The sequence below is a fragment of the Cupressus sempervirens genome, chromosome 1 (genome assembly GCF_028749045.1).
Source record: "Cupressus sempervirens isolate cs-2001-9-10 chromosome 1, ASM2874904v1, whole genome shotgun sequence".
NCBI classification, from domain to species: domain Eukaryota; kingdom Viridiplantae; phylum Streptophyta; class Pinopsida; order Cupressales; family Cupressaceae; genus Cupressus; species Cupressus sempervirens.
The window spans coordinates 360,247,589-360,270,079 of NC_143118.1; the positions used below are offsets into that span (position 1 = coordinate 360,247,589).

General features: G+C 34.8%; 1 protein-coding gene across 4 annotated transcripts in view; it reads right to left on the reverse strand.

The window, feature by feature from the left end:
* LDA (limit dextrinase) overlaps window positions 1–22,491 on the reverse strand; it is a 338,458-nt gene that overhangs the window by 275,774 nt on the left and 40,193 nt on the right. For 2 of the 4 annotated variants that reach the window (XR_016363879.1, XM_089825429.1), the window contains exons 4-15: window positions 17,836–17,971; window positions 17,274–17,326; window positions 17,013–17,121; window positions 16,642–16,778; window positions 16,284–16,483; window positions 15,994–16,143; window positions 15,596–15,656; window positions 6,046–6,166; window positions 3,490–3,580; window positions 3,305–3,398; window positions 3,058–3,153; window positions 1,322–1,462 (exon numbers count right to left, since the gene is read on the reverse strand). Coding sequence is in view for 2 of the 4 variants with exons in the window: in XM_089825429.1 (XP_089681555.1) it covers window positions 1,322–1,462; window positions 3,058–3,153; window positions 3,305–3,398; window positions 3,490–3,580; window positions 6,046–6,166; window positions 15,596–15,656; window positions 15,994–16,143; window positions 16,284–16,483; window positions 16,642–16,778; window positions 17,013–17,121; window positions 17,274–17,326; window positions 17,836–17,971 (1,389 nt within the window). In the remaining 2 variants the exon portion in view is untranslated. Of the gene's footprint in view, window positions 1–1,321; window positions 1,463–3,057; window positions 3,154–3,304; window positions 3,399–3,489; window positions 3,581–6,045; window positions 6,167–15,595; window positions 15,657–15,993; window positions 16,144–16,283; window positions 16,484–16,641; window positions 16,779–17,012; window positions 17,122–17,273; window positions 17,345–17,835; window positions 17,972–22,491 lie in introns of all 4 variants that reach the window. The other 2 variants (XR_016363878.1, XM_089825421.1) reach the window with 1 other exon arrangement.

Genomic DNA, 22,491 nt, shown 5'->3' on the forward strand with positions numbered 1-22,491 from the left:
TTAATCAGACTTGGAGATTTATTTTTCCCCACTTTTATCAGCGCAATTTTCCCCTGAATTTTTCAACAAGGTTTGGAGGCAGCACCCCCACAATGGGGTCAAGGGGCAACACTCTACAAAGCCAAAAATGACACTTAGTATTCTACAAAGGCGCCAAGAGTTATTTTTCTATGCGCTGACATATTCTAACCCTAATAGTGGATGTCAAAATAATTAAATTTGCCAAAAAAACCAACTTGGCCGCTGACTTTGACTATCTGTGGGACCAAGTTTGCTGGTGTGTCCATGTTTTCCACCTGGTCCACCTGGGTCCGAACTAGGTGTGGTCTGGTTTGAACCACCCCCCATTAGGCAGACCATACCAGAACCATGAACCAGTCCATACCCGTGGCCGGGGCCCTTTGGGATGAACTGAACATCCTAGTACAAAAATGTGAAAGTAAAACAAAATTACTCAAGTAAACAAATTAACTCAAGGTCAATATCTCTCAGCATTTCTTCTATAGAAGTATTGAAGATATTTATACTAATTCAATTACTACAAATAGCATATCTGCATGATTTGGATAATGCCAAATATGTTATTATTGGCATTATTTTTTTCAATGACGTTAAAGCACATCAATAGTTAGTTAGTGATTACTAGAGAGGCATAAAAAATCTATATTAAAAAGAAATGCCTCTAACAGAAACACTCAGAAGAATAAATATTCTTATTGCTCACAATCTTTGCAATGGACTTGTATGAATGTAGGCTTATCTATACTCCAAAACTGAGCATACAATGTTATGATGATTATATTAAATATGCCTTCGATCAAATTGAAAACACAAACCAGATCTATTGATTACAAAAGGTTTGACAAAATGATCGTCACAATGTTTAAATCTTATAAATTTATGATGGATTTCAACAATAAGTTTTAGGCAGCAGCTTTAATGATTGGCACTCAGAAATGCTTCAATTCTGATCACCTGCAAAATGTTTGATGAAAAAATAATGGAAATAATTTAGTATAAAAAAATTGCCCAGTATAGAGTAGTTCTTACAATCACTATCATTATAACCGCTTGAGCTCATACAGCCTTGTGAATTGGCATCAAAAATCATTAATTTTTGGAATCCTTTTCTTTGTGTGATTAAAAATAGAAATTGTGCTTAAGCATGTTCATATTGAAATATTTGTTTGCCCAATTACAATCATAAATAGCTAGTCAGTTTGACATGCTATGTCCATAGGATATGTTATTCAACAATATGTATTTCATAATAATATGCCAAATCAATAAGTAATAAACAGTAGTTATCGCATTATATTACCTTATATTCTGTTGCCCAGAGAAGGAGATCATCAATAATCAACCGATTTACCATATAGTGTTCACTGGCAGTGTTATTTGCACATGCACTGTTCTCTATGTATCCATCTACACTTCTTCTCAGATAATAGCCAGGAACAACCTACAATTTTTCCTCAATAAAAAGAACCAGTAAATAATCAAGATAATACTTTCTTATCCTCATACAAGGGCACAATAAGAGATTTCTTTTGATGGTTCCATCCATACCTCTTTAATAACAGGTTACAAACTTTCACACTAATTTTAATTTCATACAAGTGATGACAAGACAAAGCTAAATGGTTCGCTGTCCTCAATTATACTGCAATGACATCTTGAACACTTATTGTAACAGACTAATAGCACAAGATTAAATGTTTAAAAAAGAATAATAAACTTTCAAACAGCACTCACAAGGCTCAGTTAGATTGTTCGGTTGGCTCAAAAGTAATCTCATCATGTGAAGAAGCCTCACATTAGTGAGAGACTACAACCTATTGTCATGTGCGGCTTATTAAATCCATCAAATGATGACCTATATGGAAGCTGATGGGTTAGATGCATAAATCAGAGGAACCAGGGGTATTTGGTTTGAGATAAGACACAAAAAAAGATATTGAAAGGTTTGACAATTATTCCAAACACATGTAGATTTTATCTTCTCTTTCAATGCACATTAGCAGAATAGCATGTTATGAGATTTAAAGATTTTAGGTATAATGACTCGCTCAAAGTCAAGTGATTTGGTGGGAAACCTTCTAGAATGCCTTCCATTACTTCAGAATCTATGTTTCAAGTTTTCAACTATTTCTCCCTGTACTCCAGACTGTTGCATTCAGTTAAAGATCATGTATACATACTGTGATGATTATGACACATTTATGAGATCGTTATACTACACTTATAGTTAACTGTTATTTTAACTTCTAATTATGGTACAATTACTACCAAGTCCAAAAATAGGACAAACATGCACATGCATTATCTTAAACATTACAACACTTTTCTCAATATATAATGCTATTGTATTTCTCTTATAGTTACATAAACTTCTGTTATAGCAGAATGACAAGTAGATGATGCATGGTCAATGCATCAATATGTTGGCATGGTTAGTTACGAGGACCACACTAAAAACTGAAACTGTAAAAATTGAGTATAACGGAATGATGATTATTTGTGAATGACAAGATGTGATAATGTTACATATTATTTCATAATTTACAAATAATGCATTTCAACAATTTGTTGGATCTTGCGGTGTATCAATACAGCGTTTGAGTTTGAAATGATCTATTCCATTTTCACTTACACAATAATTGAAATTCACAAGCTGCACAAAGAATTGGAGCATTGTGATTTCTTCACTAGAAAGTTTGAAATGATCCATTCCGCATTTTTTACTCACATAGAAATTCACAAGTTCCACAAAGAATTGGATTATTGTGTTACCCTAGTCCTGAATGGAACTTCCCCCATATAGTAGTTGGATTATTGATGTTTCCCTACTGCTACTTTTCTAGGCATCAAATGAGCAATAATAATGTATAATTTAATGATCTTTTGAATCATATCTTATAATTTTACTTTGAAAAAAGACCTACCAAAAGTCCACAACTAAGAAAGGTACTTGATTATAAAAAGGGATATAATGTGTGAGGCCACTAATAATTCATTAATAACAGTTTATTTAGAAGAACAGGTGATAAGTAAAACCTTGTCAAGGACAGAACCTTTGTCATTTGGTCCACTTGAATGTAAATGGTTGTAAACAGTGTCCAACACAACCCTTAGACCAATACGATTTAAGGCCTGCAATAAGACAATCATGTTACAATATGACATCCATAGGCAAATCTATTTCAGTTCAAAATATATAATATAGCACCATTTGGTATAACTCTCAAATAATTAGCAGAAATTTTCTTTACAGTGGCAAGTTCCATTTCATCCAGTCACACACCTGCACCATTTTCCTAAACTCCAATGTACGACATGAACCATTTGGATTTGTTGCATAGCTTCCTTTTGGTACGCCCCAAAGGACAGGATCATAACTGTGATGTGCAGACAAGGAAATTTTGATTGTCAAGGGAACAAAATAAAAAACTGTGTTCACTTTACATTCCAAAAGGATGGCATGCGTACCCCCAATTGTAACCATCTTCATTTTGAATACTGACAACTTGAGCTTGTTGCTCTTCTGAATCTGGCGCTAGCAATGCCAACGTGTCCTCGTCTAAGGTAATGAAAACAAAACAATAATTATAATGTATGCTTCAAATTATAAGTGAGACCTCTTCCAATTTATCTTCAATAAGTATGTTTGAGCTAATGGGATTTAAGAACACTAAAGCTATTTGAGTACTTAGAACAGAAAAATTCTCTCTTATTATAAGAATTACTTAGGGATGCCATTGTGAAAACTAGGCCAAGTTAGCAATTTATCATTTCAAAAATTCATCGCTTGGGTTCCTTACATAACATGTACATTGCAAAGACAGGATACATAGGCTCAAATCTACACCAAAGTACAAAAAAATGGATTAATCATTCCCCATTACAGATTTCTTGAAGAACCAGTTTTTGCTGAGAATCTGTCAATATATTCCCAAACAGCAAGATAATACCTTTAATGGGTAACAAACTGATAATTTTTAGTAGGTAGCCCTGCAATGTCAGGTAGCAGGCTTCTATCAAAACAATCTACCTTTGTAGAACTAAGTATCATGGACTACCAAGAATATACTTAATGGGATGTCATCTCTCCAGACAGTCCTTTCATCCTCTTCTTCATCATACCACAACAGCATTTACTCATAAATTTTTAATTCAACCAAATTAAAATCTGTTATAAATTAACCATTACTGTCGTCGACTAATTTCCTTATTGAAACTTCCTAGGTAACCACTATTAAAGTATTGACTAAGGATAAAAGAAGTCATCTTCATGAGTGACATTACATGAAGCACACCATACAAGTTCATTGTGCTAACCCAAAAAATGTAGGTCAATGAGGCTGCTTACCTAATATTTCAAGGCTACCTAATAAAAACAAGGCAATTTATTGCCCCTTTAAAGCAATCTTACTATTGGGGTGGTAAGGATTATTTAAATGTGGACAACCAGCCTTGTCATCATGTTCACTGCTATTCAGAAGTGTTTTCGTTCAGAATAAGGTAACTAGGATATGTTTGAAAAAACACCATTGTGGCCTGGGGCCTTGCAGTAACTTACAGTGTACATCCGAGTTAAATTTCAGTTCATTTCTCATTCTTGAAATCCACAGCTGGGTATTATAATTCCAGGTATGACGGAAGACCATTGGCAAGGTGGCATGGGATTCCAAGCTGTTAAACAGGTTTCATACTGCTGTCATATATCTGCAGCTTTATCACTGTTGTAGCATACTTACCATGCTTTTAAATGACAGTCCACATCATGAACTTCAGTCTTGACTACAAATGAGCAGCCCATCATGGCAAGGTATTTGATGTTGTCACGATTCATATGAAAATTTTCATGTATTGATGTCTCGAACAACACTAATAATATAAGGACTTTAATATTGTTCCAAGACTGAAGAGAATCCAATAACTCCTAGCAACATCAATAGCTTGTCACTGAAGGAACATCATAATAGTAAAACTGACAGAAGAGCCATAATCGCTACACAACTCTGCACACAGGAAAAATGCGGCACATATATTGTGAACTTCTCAATATCGAGGTACTGAGGAAGATGAAAGGACAAGAGTTGAAGCCATTACCAATATAAGCATGGCAACACATGTCAGCCACAAAATCGAATGCCAAGAAGATGAAAGATGCAAGGGACGATAATGAGAAATAATAATAATAGAATGGCACATGCTGAATATAATGGTTGACATGGAATAAGAGTTGATGTCAACAGGGATCCTCACATACTTGGACATAATACATGAAGACAGAGGCATAATAACTTATGAGAAACAAACACAACACTGCACTGAGAAGAGAGCATAGCTAGCATCCAAGAAGGTCTGCTGGAAAATAAGACTGAACTCGAGCAAAACTTGGGAAGCGGCTATCATGAAGAAATGAGGCAGAGAGCTTAGAAGAAGCTGGAACTGAGAAACAAAATTTTGCACAGAAGATCTTTCTCGCTGCTATATAAACTTTAACAATCTTAGGGTGATGTTATATTTTTCGTTGTTATAAGTTCACAATAAAACAGGGTTATTAAGCATGTGTAGTCTGATTTTTGGCGTCATTAAGGAGAATGATACGAGCATAGTTTCCCACATTAGGGCAACTTAATTTTCACATTGACGTATAAGCCTCCAACCCATTATAACTAGGCCTACTCAAACTGTGAGATATTGTTTATGGCTTTACACATCTTTAAAATACATATTAATGAAGCAGGGCTAGCTTTTCTTGCAAATTGATGTTCAACTCTAGCTTTTGAGCATTTAGAGCACAATATTAAATTGCAAAGGGACTCTTGTTAAAGCATTTCACAGAACTTTTACAATTTTGCAAATAGCTACACTAAGAATTTATTCTGATGTATGAAGAGTCTGCCATACCACATTATTTCTACAGTAATATACCTAGTAAACATGAGATGCAAAGACATGCAGAAAGATAGATGATGATAGCAATGGCCAGTCTTCCAAATCCTTGCTCAAGTCACACATAAAGATAAGGTAACCCACCAATAAACTTCCAATTCTCTTTATTGTCATCGACGGTTGCAAACTGAAAGCTGGGTAACAAGTGCAAATGTGTTAGACCGGACTCTGCCAACTTCTTCAAATGGCACATGCCTGCAGAATCCTATGAAGTAGAATTCATAGGCAACAACCACAAATTTTCAGTTGTTTTCTATATTTATATAGAATGGAAGGTTATATAGTAATACATACAATTGTAAGAGCTTACATTTTTTTCAAATAAACAGCGACATGATATTATCGAAAACAAATCATAAATAAACAAGGATGCATATTTTTGAACCAATAAGAAATTGATGAATGAATATTGCTTTATAAATTGAGTGACGCAGAACTAGAATCCATTATACAATAAGAAAAGTTGTTTAGCTTGGCGATTTCAGAAAGGACTTGCTACAACAGCTGACTGCTGCACAAATTTTTAAGACTGCTGTTTTGACTGATTTATTGTTGTTTGACAAGATGAGTGCAGTATTAACCACATCTAAACTCGTTTAACCATTTGGCTGTCTTACTGATTGGACTGACTGCTTTCACATTAACTCCATGTGTACATTGTTAATTTTTCGGTAATTTTGACAGCTGTAAAATTTTGACTAGAATATGATTTATTGAATCAAAAATCTCATACATTGGTTATAACAATAGTAGCTAGGTTTGTAAAATACAAAACATAAGATGTTCAAGAAAATCAGTTTGAGCAGCAGCACATAGATTTTGTGCAATGTAACCTTTAAAAGTGTGTATTATCTGTACAACTTTTTTCTGTTGAAATTTTAATTTAGGCCTGTAAAGTCAAAAACTGGAGTTATTAAATTTAAAAAAGAAATAGTTCACATTGGAACACTGTCAAAAAAGCCAAGAGTTACTGATCATGTGTCTGAAAAAATTAAAAACAAATGATCAAAACTACATCAAAATGTCTTCTTTACATCAAAATAGTTTCCAATCTGTGAAAAAGTCTCTAGAGTTATTTTAGGAAAGCAATAGCATCATTCCAGTCTGTAACAATCTCTTCTTGCAACAACAAACACATTTTTGACGTTTCTCCAATAGATGGCCATCCTATTCAAGTAAAGTCTGTGACTCTGCCCCCCCCCCCCCCCCCCCCTATTTTACAGAGTTTATGAAAAATGCAGTATGTTGGTTGAGGTGCTAAGATTTTGCCCAACACATCAGGGTTAAAAACCCCCTCAATCCATTTAGAAAGCATTGCTTTAGAAAATGCAATCTATAAAATTACACATCAAAGCACATGGCGTATTGGTTAAAGCACTGATATTTTGCATGAGAAGTTGTGGTTCAAATCACACTCACTCCGCTAGATAAGATTTGCTTCAAACAAGATTTTGTAGAAGATCCTAACTTCAAATTCCCTCAAATCTGCTCTACTTTCCATGTTCACAAGGCGGCCACTGATAGGTCAACATGGTAGCTTGTAGTTTGACCAGGTGGCAATCTTTGAGTGGTCCAAGTGGCAGCCTCTTGTGGGTCCATGTGACACTTGTAGTACCATGTATCAGTCTTTCACCATGCCGTGCGTCATCTTATTGCCATGTCATGTTTCATATCGCTCATGCCAAACATGAGTTTGTGATTGCCCCATCCATCAGGGCGCCCATGTCTTGCCTCCAACTTCTGAAGGTCGTAAATTTTACATAGAACATCTGTCTGAACCCATTCAAGATGCATTGTAAAGTTCTTGACAAGTTTTACAGCATGAAGACCTTTCATTAGCATTGGAGACCATCAGTTTAGTTTGAGTGTAAGAACCCTCTTGGATCAAGGCACATTTCTTTTAAGGCATCACTAATATCTTTCCTAGGAGCTAGTTACTTGTTAAAGGATCTATAACAAGTTGTTTGCAATTTTATGTAAGATCGGAGCTCCAATTTTACTCTTTGTTAATCTCTAAAATCAGAAAACTCATGCAGAAGTTAAATTGCATGAAAGACCATATTCCATGTTGTTGTAGTTAGAACTGACATTTATAGTTTAATATGTCAATAAAATTAATCAGACACTAATACACTATTGCTGAGGTGTCGAGGCCCACAAAAAGAAATTTTAAAATAAAAAGTTAAAGCATTTGAGTGTTTTTTAAAATATACTGAGAAAGCAGGGACGATTAAACATCCCTACAAAAGTTAAGAGGATGTCACAGACCTCCCTGACTGTCCCTGAGATGGTCAGCCATCCTGTTGATGTGAGTTTTGTAACCACTCCAACATGCTCAATAAAATTCCAGTTATTTTATGTTAATGTTTTGTAGCTTCATTCTGATAAACTTTAGTGAAGATATGTGTGTGTGTGTGTGTATATATATATATTTTTTTTTTTATAACTATTTATATATTAGAGAAAGATACAATATATAATTTGTATATATAATTATAATGGTTAATATTATGAATAGACATATTCCTAAAGAGACATGTCTATTCATAACTCTTTCTTCATATATAAATATATGGATAGCTGCATTTGGGAAACACATACCGAATATCATGGCAGTGCTTAATATATTTGCAGCAGATCCTCTTGAAAAAAGCTAACATGGTATCAGAGCAGGACGAATCTTTTTGGAATCAAGAAAACTGAAGAATGTTGATCTCTATGAAGTATTCAATAGCAATGGTCTGATAGAGGAGAAAACGATCATTTTCTTGAATCACTATATAAATGATTTCGCAACTCCACAAAATTACAGAGATTATAACGTGCAAGGTGGAAGAGCATTTTAGCATGATGTCGTCTAGTTGATTTTTTCATGAAGTTGCAAACGAGTCCACACCACCTGATAAGACAGATAATATCAGGCATGCAACAGCAGATATGTCAGAGAAAGAGACAAATTGATTTCACCTTAACCATAAATAATATTGGCAGAAAACGGATTTGCATGGAGTTCATAGCTATTCCAAAGTGAAGGATATCCACTGTCTTGGGTACTAGCATGGAGTCGACTGGAAAACGGGAGATATAAGGGAAAATAGGGATGTCGTAATCACTTTGGTCAAACCAGGCAATACATTTCCTTCGAGTATTAAGCATTGCCACCAAATAAAAAATGAAGGGGTGAACACCTCATTCAACATACCTGACATTTTCTATTTCTGCCACAGTGGAAAGACAGGAGTAAATCAAGGAGGGACACATGAAGCACAACCCTAAAAATGAATACGCAACCACCGTTATACACGGGTCCCTTCTATAGTAAATGGAAATTAAGATCATTATATGGTTGCCATCAAAGGTAGACAATCAAAGTTTTGAACAATGGAACACATCGATTTGACTTGGTACATCACATCCGAAAAAGAGGGAGATCGATTCAGTGGGAGACTAACATTTCAAGAAACCTTGGAAGAGAGGGAGAAGATAGGTGATAGAATTCAGTCAACCTTTGGTGATCTCAATAATATTGATTTAGAGGGAGTAACCATGTTGTGATGGATTCTCTTATGATCAATAAATTGTAGTAGTCAAGAGGATTGTGATTTATGAATATACCTTGTAACTATGTGATTTTAATGGGCCTACCCCCTGTGTACATCATGAAGAAGCGACGACTTCCAAATGAAGTCACTTGTATTTGTAGAAGATATTGTAAGGTGACGATCTTACAATAACTTGTATTATGAGATCAAACAAATTGAGTATATGGTGAATGTCTTGCATCTCAACATTCTGGGAGGCCATTACTCAAAGAATAATTGGTGAATATCATTGATATTCTGGGAGGCCAATACTCTTGATATCAAATGTGATATCAAACCTTATTTGAGTACTTGGTGAATATCTTTATATTTTGGGAGGCCAATACTCGTGATGTCAAATGTGATACCACACCTTATTTGAGTACTTGGTGAATATCAGATGTTGATATTCTGGCAGGCCAATACTCTTGATATCAGATGTGATATCAAAACCTTTTGTGTACTTGGTGAATATCTTTAATATCCTAGGAGGCCAATACTTGTAATATCATCTGTGATATCAAATGATAGATATCATCTGATCAAAGATATATTTTTTGTTATATCTAAAATTACCAATGGTGTAATACATATCTTGTGTTCATCCTCCCTAGCTAAGAGGGAGCGTTAATGTTTTGTAGCTTCGTTCTGATAAACTTTAGTGAAGATATATATATATATATATATATATATATATATATATATGAGATATACATAAATATATATACATATATATTTTATAACTATTTATATATTAGAGAAAGAGAAAGAGACAATATATAATTTCTATATATAATTATAATGGTTAATATTATGAATAGACATATTCCTAAAGAGATGTGTCTATTCATAACTCTTTCTTCATATATAAATATATTGATAGCTGCATTTGGAAAACACATACCGAATATCATGGCAGTGCTTAATATATTTGCAGCAGATCCTCTTGAAAAAAACTAACATTTTATTCTCTCTTGAACGAGGAAACTTTAAATGATAAACAATATGGCAATTGTGTGGTCAAGTGAAGCACACCCCAAGGTTTACAATGTGAACATGCGACATAGTATCAGACACAAATCAGTTTTATGATGTGATATGCTAGTAACTGAAAGATTCTTGATGGATCTCTGCTGCAAATCTGCTGTAGATTTATTTTATTTTTGTTTTTTCCTGTTTATTAATGTTTTCTTGTAGAACTAGACGGAAATGCAGAAAAGTTTGTTTGTTTTTGTGTTTTTGATAATTATTCCACATAGAAATGAGAAGTAACAAATGGCAAGAAAAGAGTCTGAAAATAAATAACAATATGCAGTAAAGTCAGAGTTGATACAAATCGTACCAGGCAGATCTCTGAATTAAAGAGCCAAATAAAAGATCCAGTACATTTCCTCTAACAATGACGCCACAACTGGCTGATGAAAACGGGCTGATAAGATGCAAGATTTTGCTGCTGAGTAACCGATTTTTCTATGTATCCAAGTGTTGCAAATGACAGAGTACGGCTGCAAGAAATGGCAGTGTACGGTTGCTAGAACTCACCTTCCATACACCAAAGAACATGCCCAACAAAACAAACTGTAGGCCCAAGATGAAGTGGCATCTACCTTCCTCCTGAATACTGTTGAAACTACTGACAAACCAATACCCAATGCTGCTGAGGGTTACGTCCCAGCCAGCAATTACCCTAGGGTTTGCGTCCCAGAATGCAAATCGCTCAAGCAAAGCAAATCTGAAAAGAAGTGTTTGAAAAATATGCATAATCATGAGAAATGGCGCCCATCTCCTTATAACCCCTTGCAAAGTAATTTGAACCCTAAAGTGACCCCCAATTGGCGTTGGCTATAAAAATGAATTAAATCTTATTTTAAAGTGACCATATCACTAGAAAATGACCTTTTCCACCATAGTAATAAATCCGCTCACCGAATTGCCCTGAGACCAAAGAGGAAGATTTAAAGAATTTCAAGACCTTTCCAATGAGCTATCATAACATGGGATACGCATCCAGATGAGGCCAAAATTCCCTTATTACTCCAAAATGGCTATTAACTTAGCCTTATTTAAATATTAAACGCTAACTTAAGAAATATTAAAAATATAACCCAAATAGCCACAAACTGTCCAACTGACATCACAAACCATAAAATCATCCTGTCACCTGTCTGTGACTGAAGTCGGAAATCAAGGATCCACTGGCAGTCTCATCCCTAAAATCTAGGGATGCTCCTAAAATTTAGGAAACAAGCCCTATCCCTCTGAAACTGAACCCAAAGGGTCATCTCATGGAAACCCAGCCCCGGGCATGATCATACCTCCTAAAAAGTAGGAATGAACCCCATAAATGTAGGAACTGCCTCCTAAAAACAAGGAACTCACCCAACTGATCAATACCCACCAGAAAACCAAGTCCCCAACACTGAATAACCATACTGGGTCTCTATCCAACCCTGTCAGCCTACAAGACCCCATAATAAGCTAACTCACATGTCTCTGTTAGACTGAGCTAGAGTGGGGACATGACAGTTACCATGCAGGAATTTGCCCTATTCATACATGGGAATCTATGAACTTTCAAATGGTGAATGATTTTGACTCATTTTGCAATATGAGCAATTTAACCGATCCTAACAATGGCTTTGAAATAAAGTGCAAAAGAGATTGAGTATACAAATCTAATCTACTATCAATGCAAGATATTATCCATGATGAAGTAAAACCAAACAGAGCTTTGCTTCACCAAGTAGAACAACTACACAAAGATGATGCAGATCTTCTAAGGATGCATGAATGATTTTTAAATCAATTTATGCATCAACGTGTAATGGGGAACCCTGCCTGCTATTTTTTTTTATTTTGCAAACTTCAGTACTGAGATATCAATCAATAGAAATAAGCATAGTGCAGTACTCTAGGCCGTCTCGCCCTACAATAACTAGAATGGGGGGATTCTGGCATGTTACGTCTAGAATCGAGAGGCGGCTACCCGCCTGCCTTATAATAGTAGGCAACAAATAGTAGGGGGTTGGCATGTGTAGTATAGAATTAACTGTTTGAATAGATTGTGGTTCTGAAAAACGAAAAAAAATTGTGAAATAGCTATTCCTTATTTTGGTCACTTGATCAATTCATACTAAACTTGTAGAGTTTTCAGATTACTTAAAATTTGAGAATAATGCCACAATTTTTGAAGATGTCATGGGATACATAGAAAATATGTGCAGACAAGAAACCATTGAATTTATCTAAACCTATAATAATCACCTGCATTCTGTCAAACTTTAACAACAACATTGTAAACATTCAACATTCTCAGCTCTAAGTACATTGTTTGATATAAAATCATCATGCTCTATTTCAACACACTTGGCAATCCTATTTATGCAATGTTGGACTCTCAACAACACCCAAGCAAAGCAAATGGCAGGTAGTATGACTCTCTTCAATTCCTAGCATATATGGCTATGAGATTGTGGCTTATGTGAGAAATGCATTCAAACTCCATAATTCTCATACCTTTGTGAATGATTCATTTTGTTCTCATACTCACTTAGGAAACCGACTCCTTTTAATTCTTGATGTCGATTACACCCAACTCTATGAATTTAGTGTATTAAACAATTATTCCTCGCTTCAGATTGTCACCACAGGAAATATTAGTAATCTCGGGCATGTAAGAATTGGAATTCTCTTAGGGTCCATTTGGTTTGTGGAATTGTAGAAATCTAGATTTCTACAAATCTTGATTTAGCCAAATCAAGGTTTTGCAATTCTTTATTCCTATTTTTTTGGGATTTTACTTGAACCATTTGTTTCACTCGGAAGATGAGTGTGAAGCACATTTTTATGCATAAGCTTGGAGTTAAAGGCAGACTCCAAAAGGTAGTTCAATCTATTGTTTTAACACTCCTCAAAAAACATAACCAGGTTTTGATTTTCAATTCCAGATTTTGATTTTCAATTCCTACTTGCTAGTAAGAAGTCGGAAAACCTGGTTTTGAGGCTAAATTAGAAGTTGTGAATTCCAATTCCAATTTGCCAATTTTGAAACAAACGCAAAAAATTCAAATCCAGATTATGAAAAAACCAATTCCTGTCATCTTCCACGAAACAAACGGACCCTTAAAGCTCTCATGGAAAGTACCAACTTAATCTTCACAGACTGTCACCACACGAAATATTAGAAATCTCGGGCATGTAAGAATTGGAATTCTCTTAAAGCTCTCATAGACAGTACCAACTTAATGTTCAAATTGTAATGACATAATTCACAAAAAGATTAACAAGCTAAACTAATGATGTTAGATTACCCTAAGAGTATCTTCTAACTCTGAAGGCAATGTCCTGAAAAGTTTGTATTCTTCAGAAGCTGAGTCTGGTCTGCATGTCTACAAATTTCCTGTTCAAAACTTAATTCTCCTCCCACTTCTACATAAAAACCCCATCACCTTTTAACCTGATTCCTTATGTAACTGCAAGGAGTTCTTTTGTTTTTTTTTAATTCCCTCCATAATGAGACAAGAAACATTTTAACTTTTAATTAACTTTATAAGTGGAAGTGAAATATTATTTAATTTAAATGCTAATGAGAAAACACCTTAGCATTTAATTAAAATTTATAATATGAGTCTCAGGTAGGGAGGAACATTAAAATTACACCACTAACCACCCCCCCCAACCCCCCACCCCCCCAGAGAAAAAGGAAACTATTTGTCCTCAAGCAATTTCAGTTCTAAATGTATCAGAATCTGCACATTTTCCCAAGTTGCATCTTCTACCGATAGGTTCTAACACTTCATCAATTACTCTTAAATCACTGGCTTCCTAAGAGTAAGTTGTATCTAGATGGAGACATTTTGATGACATGTGATATGTAAAATTGTAGCAATACTCAATCGAGTGTTAACCATTTGACCCACGCTTTTTGTTGCCCTGAAAAGTAATTTCTAACACTTCACTAAGTACTCTTAAATCACTGGCTTCCTCAGAGTAAGTTGCATCTAAGTGGAGACATTTTGATGACATGTGATATGTAGAATTGTAGCAATACTCAATCGAGTGTTGACCATTTGACCCATGCTTTTTGTTGCCCTGAAATGTAATTTCTCAACTAACCTTCCGCCCACTTGTTAACTTTTTCTGTTTGACCATCCGTTTGTGGATGCTAACTTGTGCTTGGAGTGAGTTGTGTTCCACTAAATCTGAACAATTCTTGCTAAAACAAACTCAGAACCTTTTTGTTCCTCTCACTAACTACGTTCTAGGGTAACTCATGTAATCTGAAAACCTCCGTGAAGAATAAATCAAGTCAGCAAAGAGAAAATGACCAGTTAATCTTTAAAACAGAGAAATTTATAATGAAGTTAGAAGATGATGCCATGGAAAGTATAACAATGCTATAATTGAGTTATTATAATGTCAAGAATAATGTTATTGCAATATTTCGGTCAATTTTGGTTATTTCATGTCATCTCTACTCATATCCTTTCCTTCATTAGTTTGAATGCATGGTTGATGGATTCTCTGCCCTTCTTGTAGAACTTCTTGGGGCATAACAATTTTAATGATAACTATGTAATGACTGTTCACTTTCAATGGAAAGTTTTCCATATCTCTGGAAAGTTCCTGCCATTAATAAACCTAATAAAAGAGATAGGTTCATTAATAATGTTTTCATAGTAAAGATTATACAATAAATAGTGTTATACAATAAATAGATAGCAAATGAAGAAACCTATTGATTTAATAAACCCATTGCATCTTGTAGACCTTCTTGGGGCCATATCAATTTTAAGTAATAATGTGGAAGGATTATTAGCTTTATGTGGGAACTTTTCCATGTCTCTGAGAAAGAAATGTGCTATAAAGGGAATTAGTAATCTAATTAGAAGATTTAGGTCCATTTAAAATGTTTTAAAACTAGATTTTACACTATTACAATGTGAACTATGAAGAAAACTAATAATTCAATACGCATATTGCATCTTTTCATTAGAAAGGACTGCAATAGATTTTAATTAACCGGTTCAATAAACTTGTATGAGAAAGCATACATGTGATGTAAAACCAAGATATGTCCCTCTTAAGCTTGGATTCACACTTTTGTCATTCATGCTGCAATACACGTAAAAAAGGCCCAAATCAAACATTGCAACTAAGATCACCTAACTTACAGAAGTGACAAAACAGACATAAAATACCATAACAGAAACCGATTATGAAAAGCTTTCTTAATCATAGATGACCATTAGCCTAAAAGCATGATCTTCAAAAAAATGTGCCCTTTCCCTTCTCAAGACGGTGCTCCATAAGCATACTCAATGATTTATAGTCTGTTTACTCTTGTTGGCTTTGATTTGAAGAGCTAGTAATTTAATTTAACATAAAGATGCGATGTTAGCATTAGAAATGAGTAAGTTAAAAACTAATATACACAATCAGCAAGACATACCTGAAATCCCTGATATGTAATTCATAAATAACAATGTCAGCAAATGATTCTAACTGCGGCTTTTCATCAGCCAAGCTTTCCCATCCTTCTGGTTTCAATGATGGGTCTTGGAGATTGACAAACAAGGATCTTCCTCCATTTGCTGAAAGTCTTTTTGACATATTACAAAATTGAACAAGAATATATCAAGAGCATTGAAACCAGAAATAACAAACACGTTAAGTCCAATCAAGGATTAAGAATGACAAAACAAGAGATTGTCCAGCTATTTAATAGTTGCAGAGAATTACCCTCGTGAATAGGGATCATTTACCATACAAACTTCAACACGTTGGCTACTAGGATGAAAAACTGTGACTTCATACAAGTAATATTTTCCCTCCCAATTTCTGGGCCCATGAGCATTCCAAACTCCATTATCTTCTTTGAGTTGGATTGTTTCTATAGATGAACCACCTGAAGGACTAGAATAAATGAAGAGGCGTACACACTGCTCTAAAATGTGTTAGATTATTTCCACGCCACAAGAAGCATTGAAAAAGTAAAAGGATATGGAAAAACAACGAATACGTGATTATCTTAATAAGGATATGCAAGATGTTTCTTTGTACAACTAGAATAAGGATAAAGGAGAAAAACAATGGATACCTGAGCTGTCGGTGCCCAAAGATGAACCATCACAGCATCCTTAGCAAATGTGGCACCAAGTGGACCGTCATAGGAAAAAAGATCATCCAAAACACCTTGTAACTGTATACTAGTAGCATCCATCAAAGTTCCGTTGGCTGCATGAGAAGTTTGTATCGATGAATACTTATGATGATCTATTAAATTCTTTTAGCTTGACGTGTTAAGGACTCCTCTCTGAAATAATATTATAAATTGATACAATCTGTAGCCTTGTTGCCGTAACTTATTGTCTATAAACCCTGATTATGTTTCTATTTTTATTATAGGCATTCATACTTTGGCTTCACAATAAAAGTGTGAGAAAAAGCATGAGAGATGCTTATCTTTACCATCAATGCAAGCAATTGCTGATTGAGATTTGACAAGCTCTTTCACATTGACACCAGCCGGCAATTTAAGAGCCTTGTAATGTGCAATGTGAGGAAACTTCCCAATAACCTGAATAGTAAATAGAGAACTCTAATTAAGAAGCTACAGCCATCATGGAATCTTTGTTCCCAACATACAGCATTAAAGACAAAAACACTAAATAGGCTACAAGAAAGAAATGACGCTTATTGCACTACATAAGCATATGTAACAGGGTTTACCTCTCTTGGAAGACTGCCAGATTCTCTTTCAAGTTGAATCACCCAATCCTCTCCTGTAAAAGCAGGAGAATCTTAACTTTTTTGGTAATTGAGACTAAAAATAATGCATTCAGAACTTAAGCATTGTGTCTCTGCAACCTGAGACATCAAGTGCATCCAATCTAGTATTCATAGATTATCTGTTATCATACACAAAGATTGCCCGTGTTTATCAAATATATCTTTATATCTTGTATTCCATGGTTGAAATATTTGTTCCGACTTAACTAATGTTTATAAGAAAACTTGACTCCCCAGACAAACAAAAATACAATCATCTTCAACAAGGGGCCTTGCCCAATCTGCAGACTCATAATTTTCAGCATATGCTTGATTCTCCTTCTTAGATAAGAGTGTGAAACATCTCGTAAGGAAAAGTTAGTCTCAGCATCATAAGGCTACTGAAACATCAGAAATGTGTTTAAAAACACTCTAAAAGTATGTATACTAAATTGGGAGGTTTATGCAATGAATAATACCAGTTGGCATATAAAAATATAGAAAACAATCTGCATTTTCTAACCTTTTATCCCTTCAGAAGTAATATTCAACTTGGCATTTTTGCTAGCAAAAAGCTGGAATTGAACTTGTTCTACATCCAAATTCCATGCAAGTAAGTGCTCACTCACCCAATAGGCTCTTGACATAGAAAGATTGCCCTGCAAAATGAATGCAAACATATCTTGAAAAGAGGATTAACCATGAGCAAGGAAAAAATGTTATCACATTTCAGAGAAATTTATAGGAAGCCATAGAATTAGTTTATTCACACAAAAGATAAAACAAAAATACAACTCAAAAGAAAAAGTTAAGCAATAATGTGTTGATCCTGACAGCTGAATACTAGCTATTCTTAATCTTTGTGACTATTAGTTGCAACCTAAACTATAATCGGTACAAAATTCCAGGCCATGAACCATGGGCCAATTAAATGGAATAAAGAAGAAGGAATACAAATGTAAGCTTTGGCAGGTGCTTTGAGTTTGGATGACATCAAGTAATGAAGCTTCTGCATTTAACCAGAAGATGTTTGTAACTTTGTTGCATAAGTTGAGAAACCAGCTCAAACACAAGAATGCCAGTATGAGGTTCCACAAATTATGCCAAATGACTACGGGAGCAATTATGTAGCTAAGATTTGGAAATTTTAGAGGTTTGAGAAAATTTGACCCAGATATGCACACACACATGAACCTATCTCTAATTGCCAATGGAAGCCCAATGAAAAGATCTATAAAATGCCTACTAATCCTATTTTATTTATCTGTTACTTTGAAAGTGAATATCATAGTTGGAAAACTCCTACTCGGCAAATAACTCAGCCAAACCAATTTTTTTGAAAAACACTCGACCAAAATCACAGCAAAAAAAAATCAGTAATAAATCGACACTTTTATTGAACATTTGAAAATATATAATTTCTTAAAATATTCTTAATAAGACACAGATATACACCAAATTTGTAGAAAATATATTGATTTGAAATATCCATCATATATTAATCAAGGTTTTGAGTTAAATACATAGCAATTACTAATTAGGAAATTGCAAATTAAGATGGAATCATATCGCAAAAAACAAGTGCAGCATCTGAATAAAATTGAGTTCAATACATATCAAAGTCAAACTCCTTGGAACTACAACTTCTGAACAGTTCAAGTTTCAAAATCAATGAAACTTAAAGAGCATAAATCATAAATTGCACCTACAACTAAAGTTCAAAAGAGATTGCTATTAGTTTTCTGTAATAATAATATAGATCTCTTATGTAATAATAATAATATAGACTTATAATATATTACGTAACAAAATATAAACTTATCATGTAATAACAATATAAAATTATTACATAGGCTTATAATATAAGCTAATGCACTATAGACATTACATAATATAATAACTATTAATTATTAGTTTAATTTATAGAATAATATTATACCTTGTTACATTGTTAAGTATTAATATGCAAAAAAAATTATCATTGTCAATATGTGATTTGTAGAAGAGAAAAAAGTTAAAAAGAATAAAACCCTACGATTATGGGAAGTGGAAGAATTAAAGGAGGTCGTGTTTGCTCTCAGACCCGCATATGGAGATCGTGTTTGTCTCAGACCCATGTATGGAGGTCGTGTTTATCTCGGACCCGCATATGGAGGTCGCTTGTCTCAGATGAAACACATGTTTGTCTCAGATGAAACCTGCATCTGCATAAAACTGCATCTAGGGACCTCATGTTTGTTAATTATCACAAATGTTTGTTCTCAGAAACCCGTGTATGTTAATAATAGATTAAAAACCCTAATTTTTTTTACCTTTGACATTGTTGCCAATTTTACCGCTGAAAGTGTGCAAGTTATTCACGATTTTTTGGTAAAAAAGCACCACGCGTTTTTTGTTTTCTCAGTGGCAATTTTAACTGCAATAATGTTGCTGGAGCTTCTGACGTGTGATATATCGCAATTTTAGCGATGTATCACAGCTTTTTCAACCATGTTCAACATAACCCAAATAGTACTTGATTGAGCTGTTGGCTATTCTGCCTGATGTCCTAGAAAATCCTAAGGATTTACCATCTCCTATCAACAAACAACTAGGCTCAGTAGCCAAGTAACAAGAATCAACCAGATGTTGAATCCTTCTGCAGTTTTGTTTATATGGAACCAAGGTGGGTATACCTACTCAAAAACTACAGATCTACTTTAAATTATACCAGACACTTAACAATTAGCAGATTTATTTTATTAAAAATATACTAAGGAAGTGAGATGTAAATTTACATTCTGCTACACTCTTGATAATTAAATTTATCACAGCGATTGGGAGCAGAAACCTAATCTATAACTACTCCTAAAAACAGAAATTTGAAAGAGATCTCAATTAATTGAGTTGTCCCCAGATCAAATGTTAGTAAGTATCGCAGACCAGTGTGAGATCCAAGGGCTGCAAATTTAGATGAAAATGATGTATACACTCTCCATCAAAAATTTGACATAAAATCAGTAAGTTCATTCAGTTAATGCATTACATGAACAATCCTAATGCATTACATGAACAATTCCATATGTATCATCATTAGATTCTACTTACCGATCCCACTAGCATACTCCTGCTTACTGTTAGTCATTTAAAGTAGTTTAATTCTTCCTTTGAAAGAACACTAAGAAAAATAAACACAAGCTCATAAACAATGAACTGACAAACCCACCTATGCTTCGAATGTTTAATTCATGTGAAACAAGTACACAACTTGGAGAAAATATGATGATAAAGTCTGCAACTCCATATTCTGAATTGATATTGCATCAAGAAAAACATATACAGCATAAACATCTTGTCCTAAACATGTAAGACTTAAAACTATTCTATTCAGTTCCCTCAGATCAAAAAATTTCAGAAGAAGAGAAGTGGTCTCGGAATTCCCTTTACACAAAATAGGGAATGCAACATGCTTTAGACCAAATCTCAAGAGAATCATGATTACAGCAAATGAGGATACTCCTTCTTTCCAACTGAATTGCTCATAGTAGAGGCAAATCTTTTGCAAATAAACTACTCAAGGAAAAAGTAACAAATCATGATTTGAAGCACACAGGCAAGTAGCTGATGTGTCCTCTTGCCAACCACCTAGAACTGCCTAACAAACTGAGAAACAAGAAGAAAACAACGCAGAACGAATAAACAAAGCACTGAAAATTATGCAACGTCTCCAACTTCAATTGATTTTATTGAAGCTCCAGAAGGCACCTTGGGCCTTGACTATAGTAAGCCTGTCAAGGTCCTTATCTGAAGATACTCAAATGATGACCTGGAGTCTGTATATGGCCTAATCACCAAGTAACATGCCCTGCCGGAAAAACTTTGAGTTTCAAAAAAGTGGTGCCCACTATAATATTCAACCGATTGATTAATCCAGCACCCTACAATACTCCTTTCTCCATTCATCGACCTGATCATGAGAAGGCCACTCAAAATTCTGGAATTGTTGTATCCAATTACGAGTCACTCTGCACTTGGCATCCAAAATACTCCTGGTCTCTCTGATGAATTTCATATACCCAAAATCAGTTGAAAAAAAATAATCAATGGAAGTATGGAATATTCCCATTTGCAAGCAATTTTTATCATCTATCCTTTGTATAGATAAAGACACATGTTAACTGAGCTCTTCTTTCCAGACCTCCACTGTCTTTAACTGTCTTTTCTCATCAAGAATACCTGCTACAGACCAGTGATTAAAAGTGAGGAAGAATTCATTTCTGCCCTTAATAACCTATTCCTTCCGTTCTAAGAAAGGGAGCTTATCAACAATCATCCTGATCATTTTCCCAATCAGTCTTGAGCTACCATAATCAGTATGTTGAAAGATTGAGACTTAGGCTGCCAAACTTCATATATGGACCTTAGGCCCAGCAATACTTCCTTGCACCCCTGAGCAGCTTGAACTAAAGATTGATAACTCGCAGATAACATCACAATTTTGGAAATGATCTTATTTAACAAGTATCTTAGAGAACTTTACACAACCTCAAATGCCTTGATTTTTCATCCTTCCAACATTCACCAGGAATGTTCTTGTGATCTCTTGATCTCATGGAAAGTGAATCAAATTGCATTCATTAGAAATGAATGTGTTGATGTAATTGTTGAGGATTCTTATAATTAGATCATTGTGGTACACTGTGGTGGCCAATGTACATTGCCACTTAGAACAAGTACGGGATGACGCTGCAGGTACATTGTGGTGACTACACAATATCTAACTAAATGGGCAGAAACTAAGGCACTCCCAGACAAAATTGTAGTAAATATTGCTCAATTCTTGTACAAAACAAATTGTCACCAGATTTGGGATCCCTATTTCAATTACTAGTGATAGAGTGGTACAATTTGTAACCTAGGTGATCCGGAATATGACTAGGGAGTTCCGCATATTCCACAATCTATCAGGCTTGTATTACCCGAGAGCCAACAGGCAAGCACATATTACCCAAGAGCTAACAATCAAGCTCGTATTACCCGAGAGCCAACAGGCAAGCTGAAGCCACTAATAAAATATAGTATCAGTTCTATTCAAGACATGTGGGGTAGAAGAAGGCGACTAGGAAGAGAGACTACCTACAATACTTTGGGTGTATTGGATGACCTATAAGGAAACAATGGGGCACACGTCGTTCTAGTT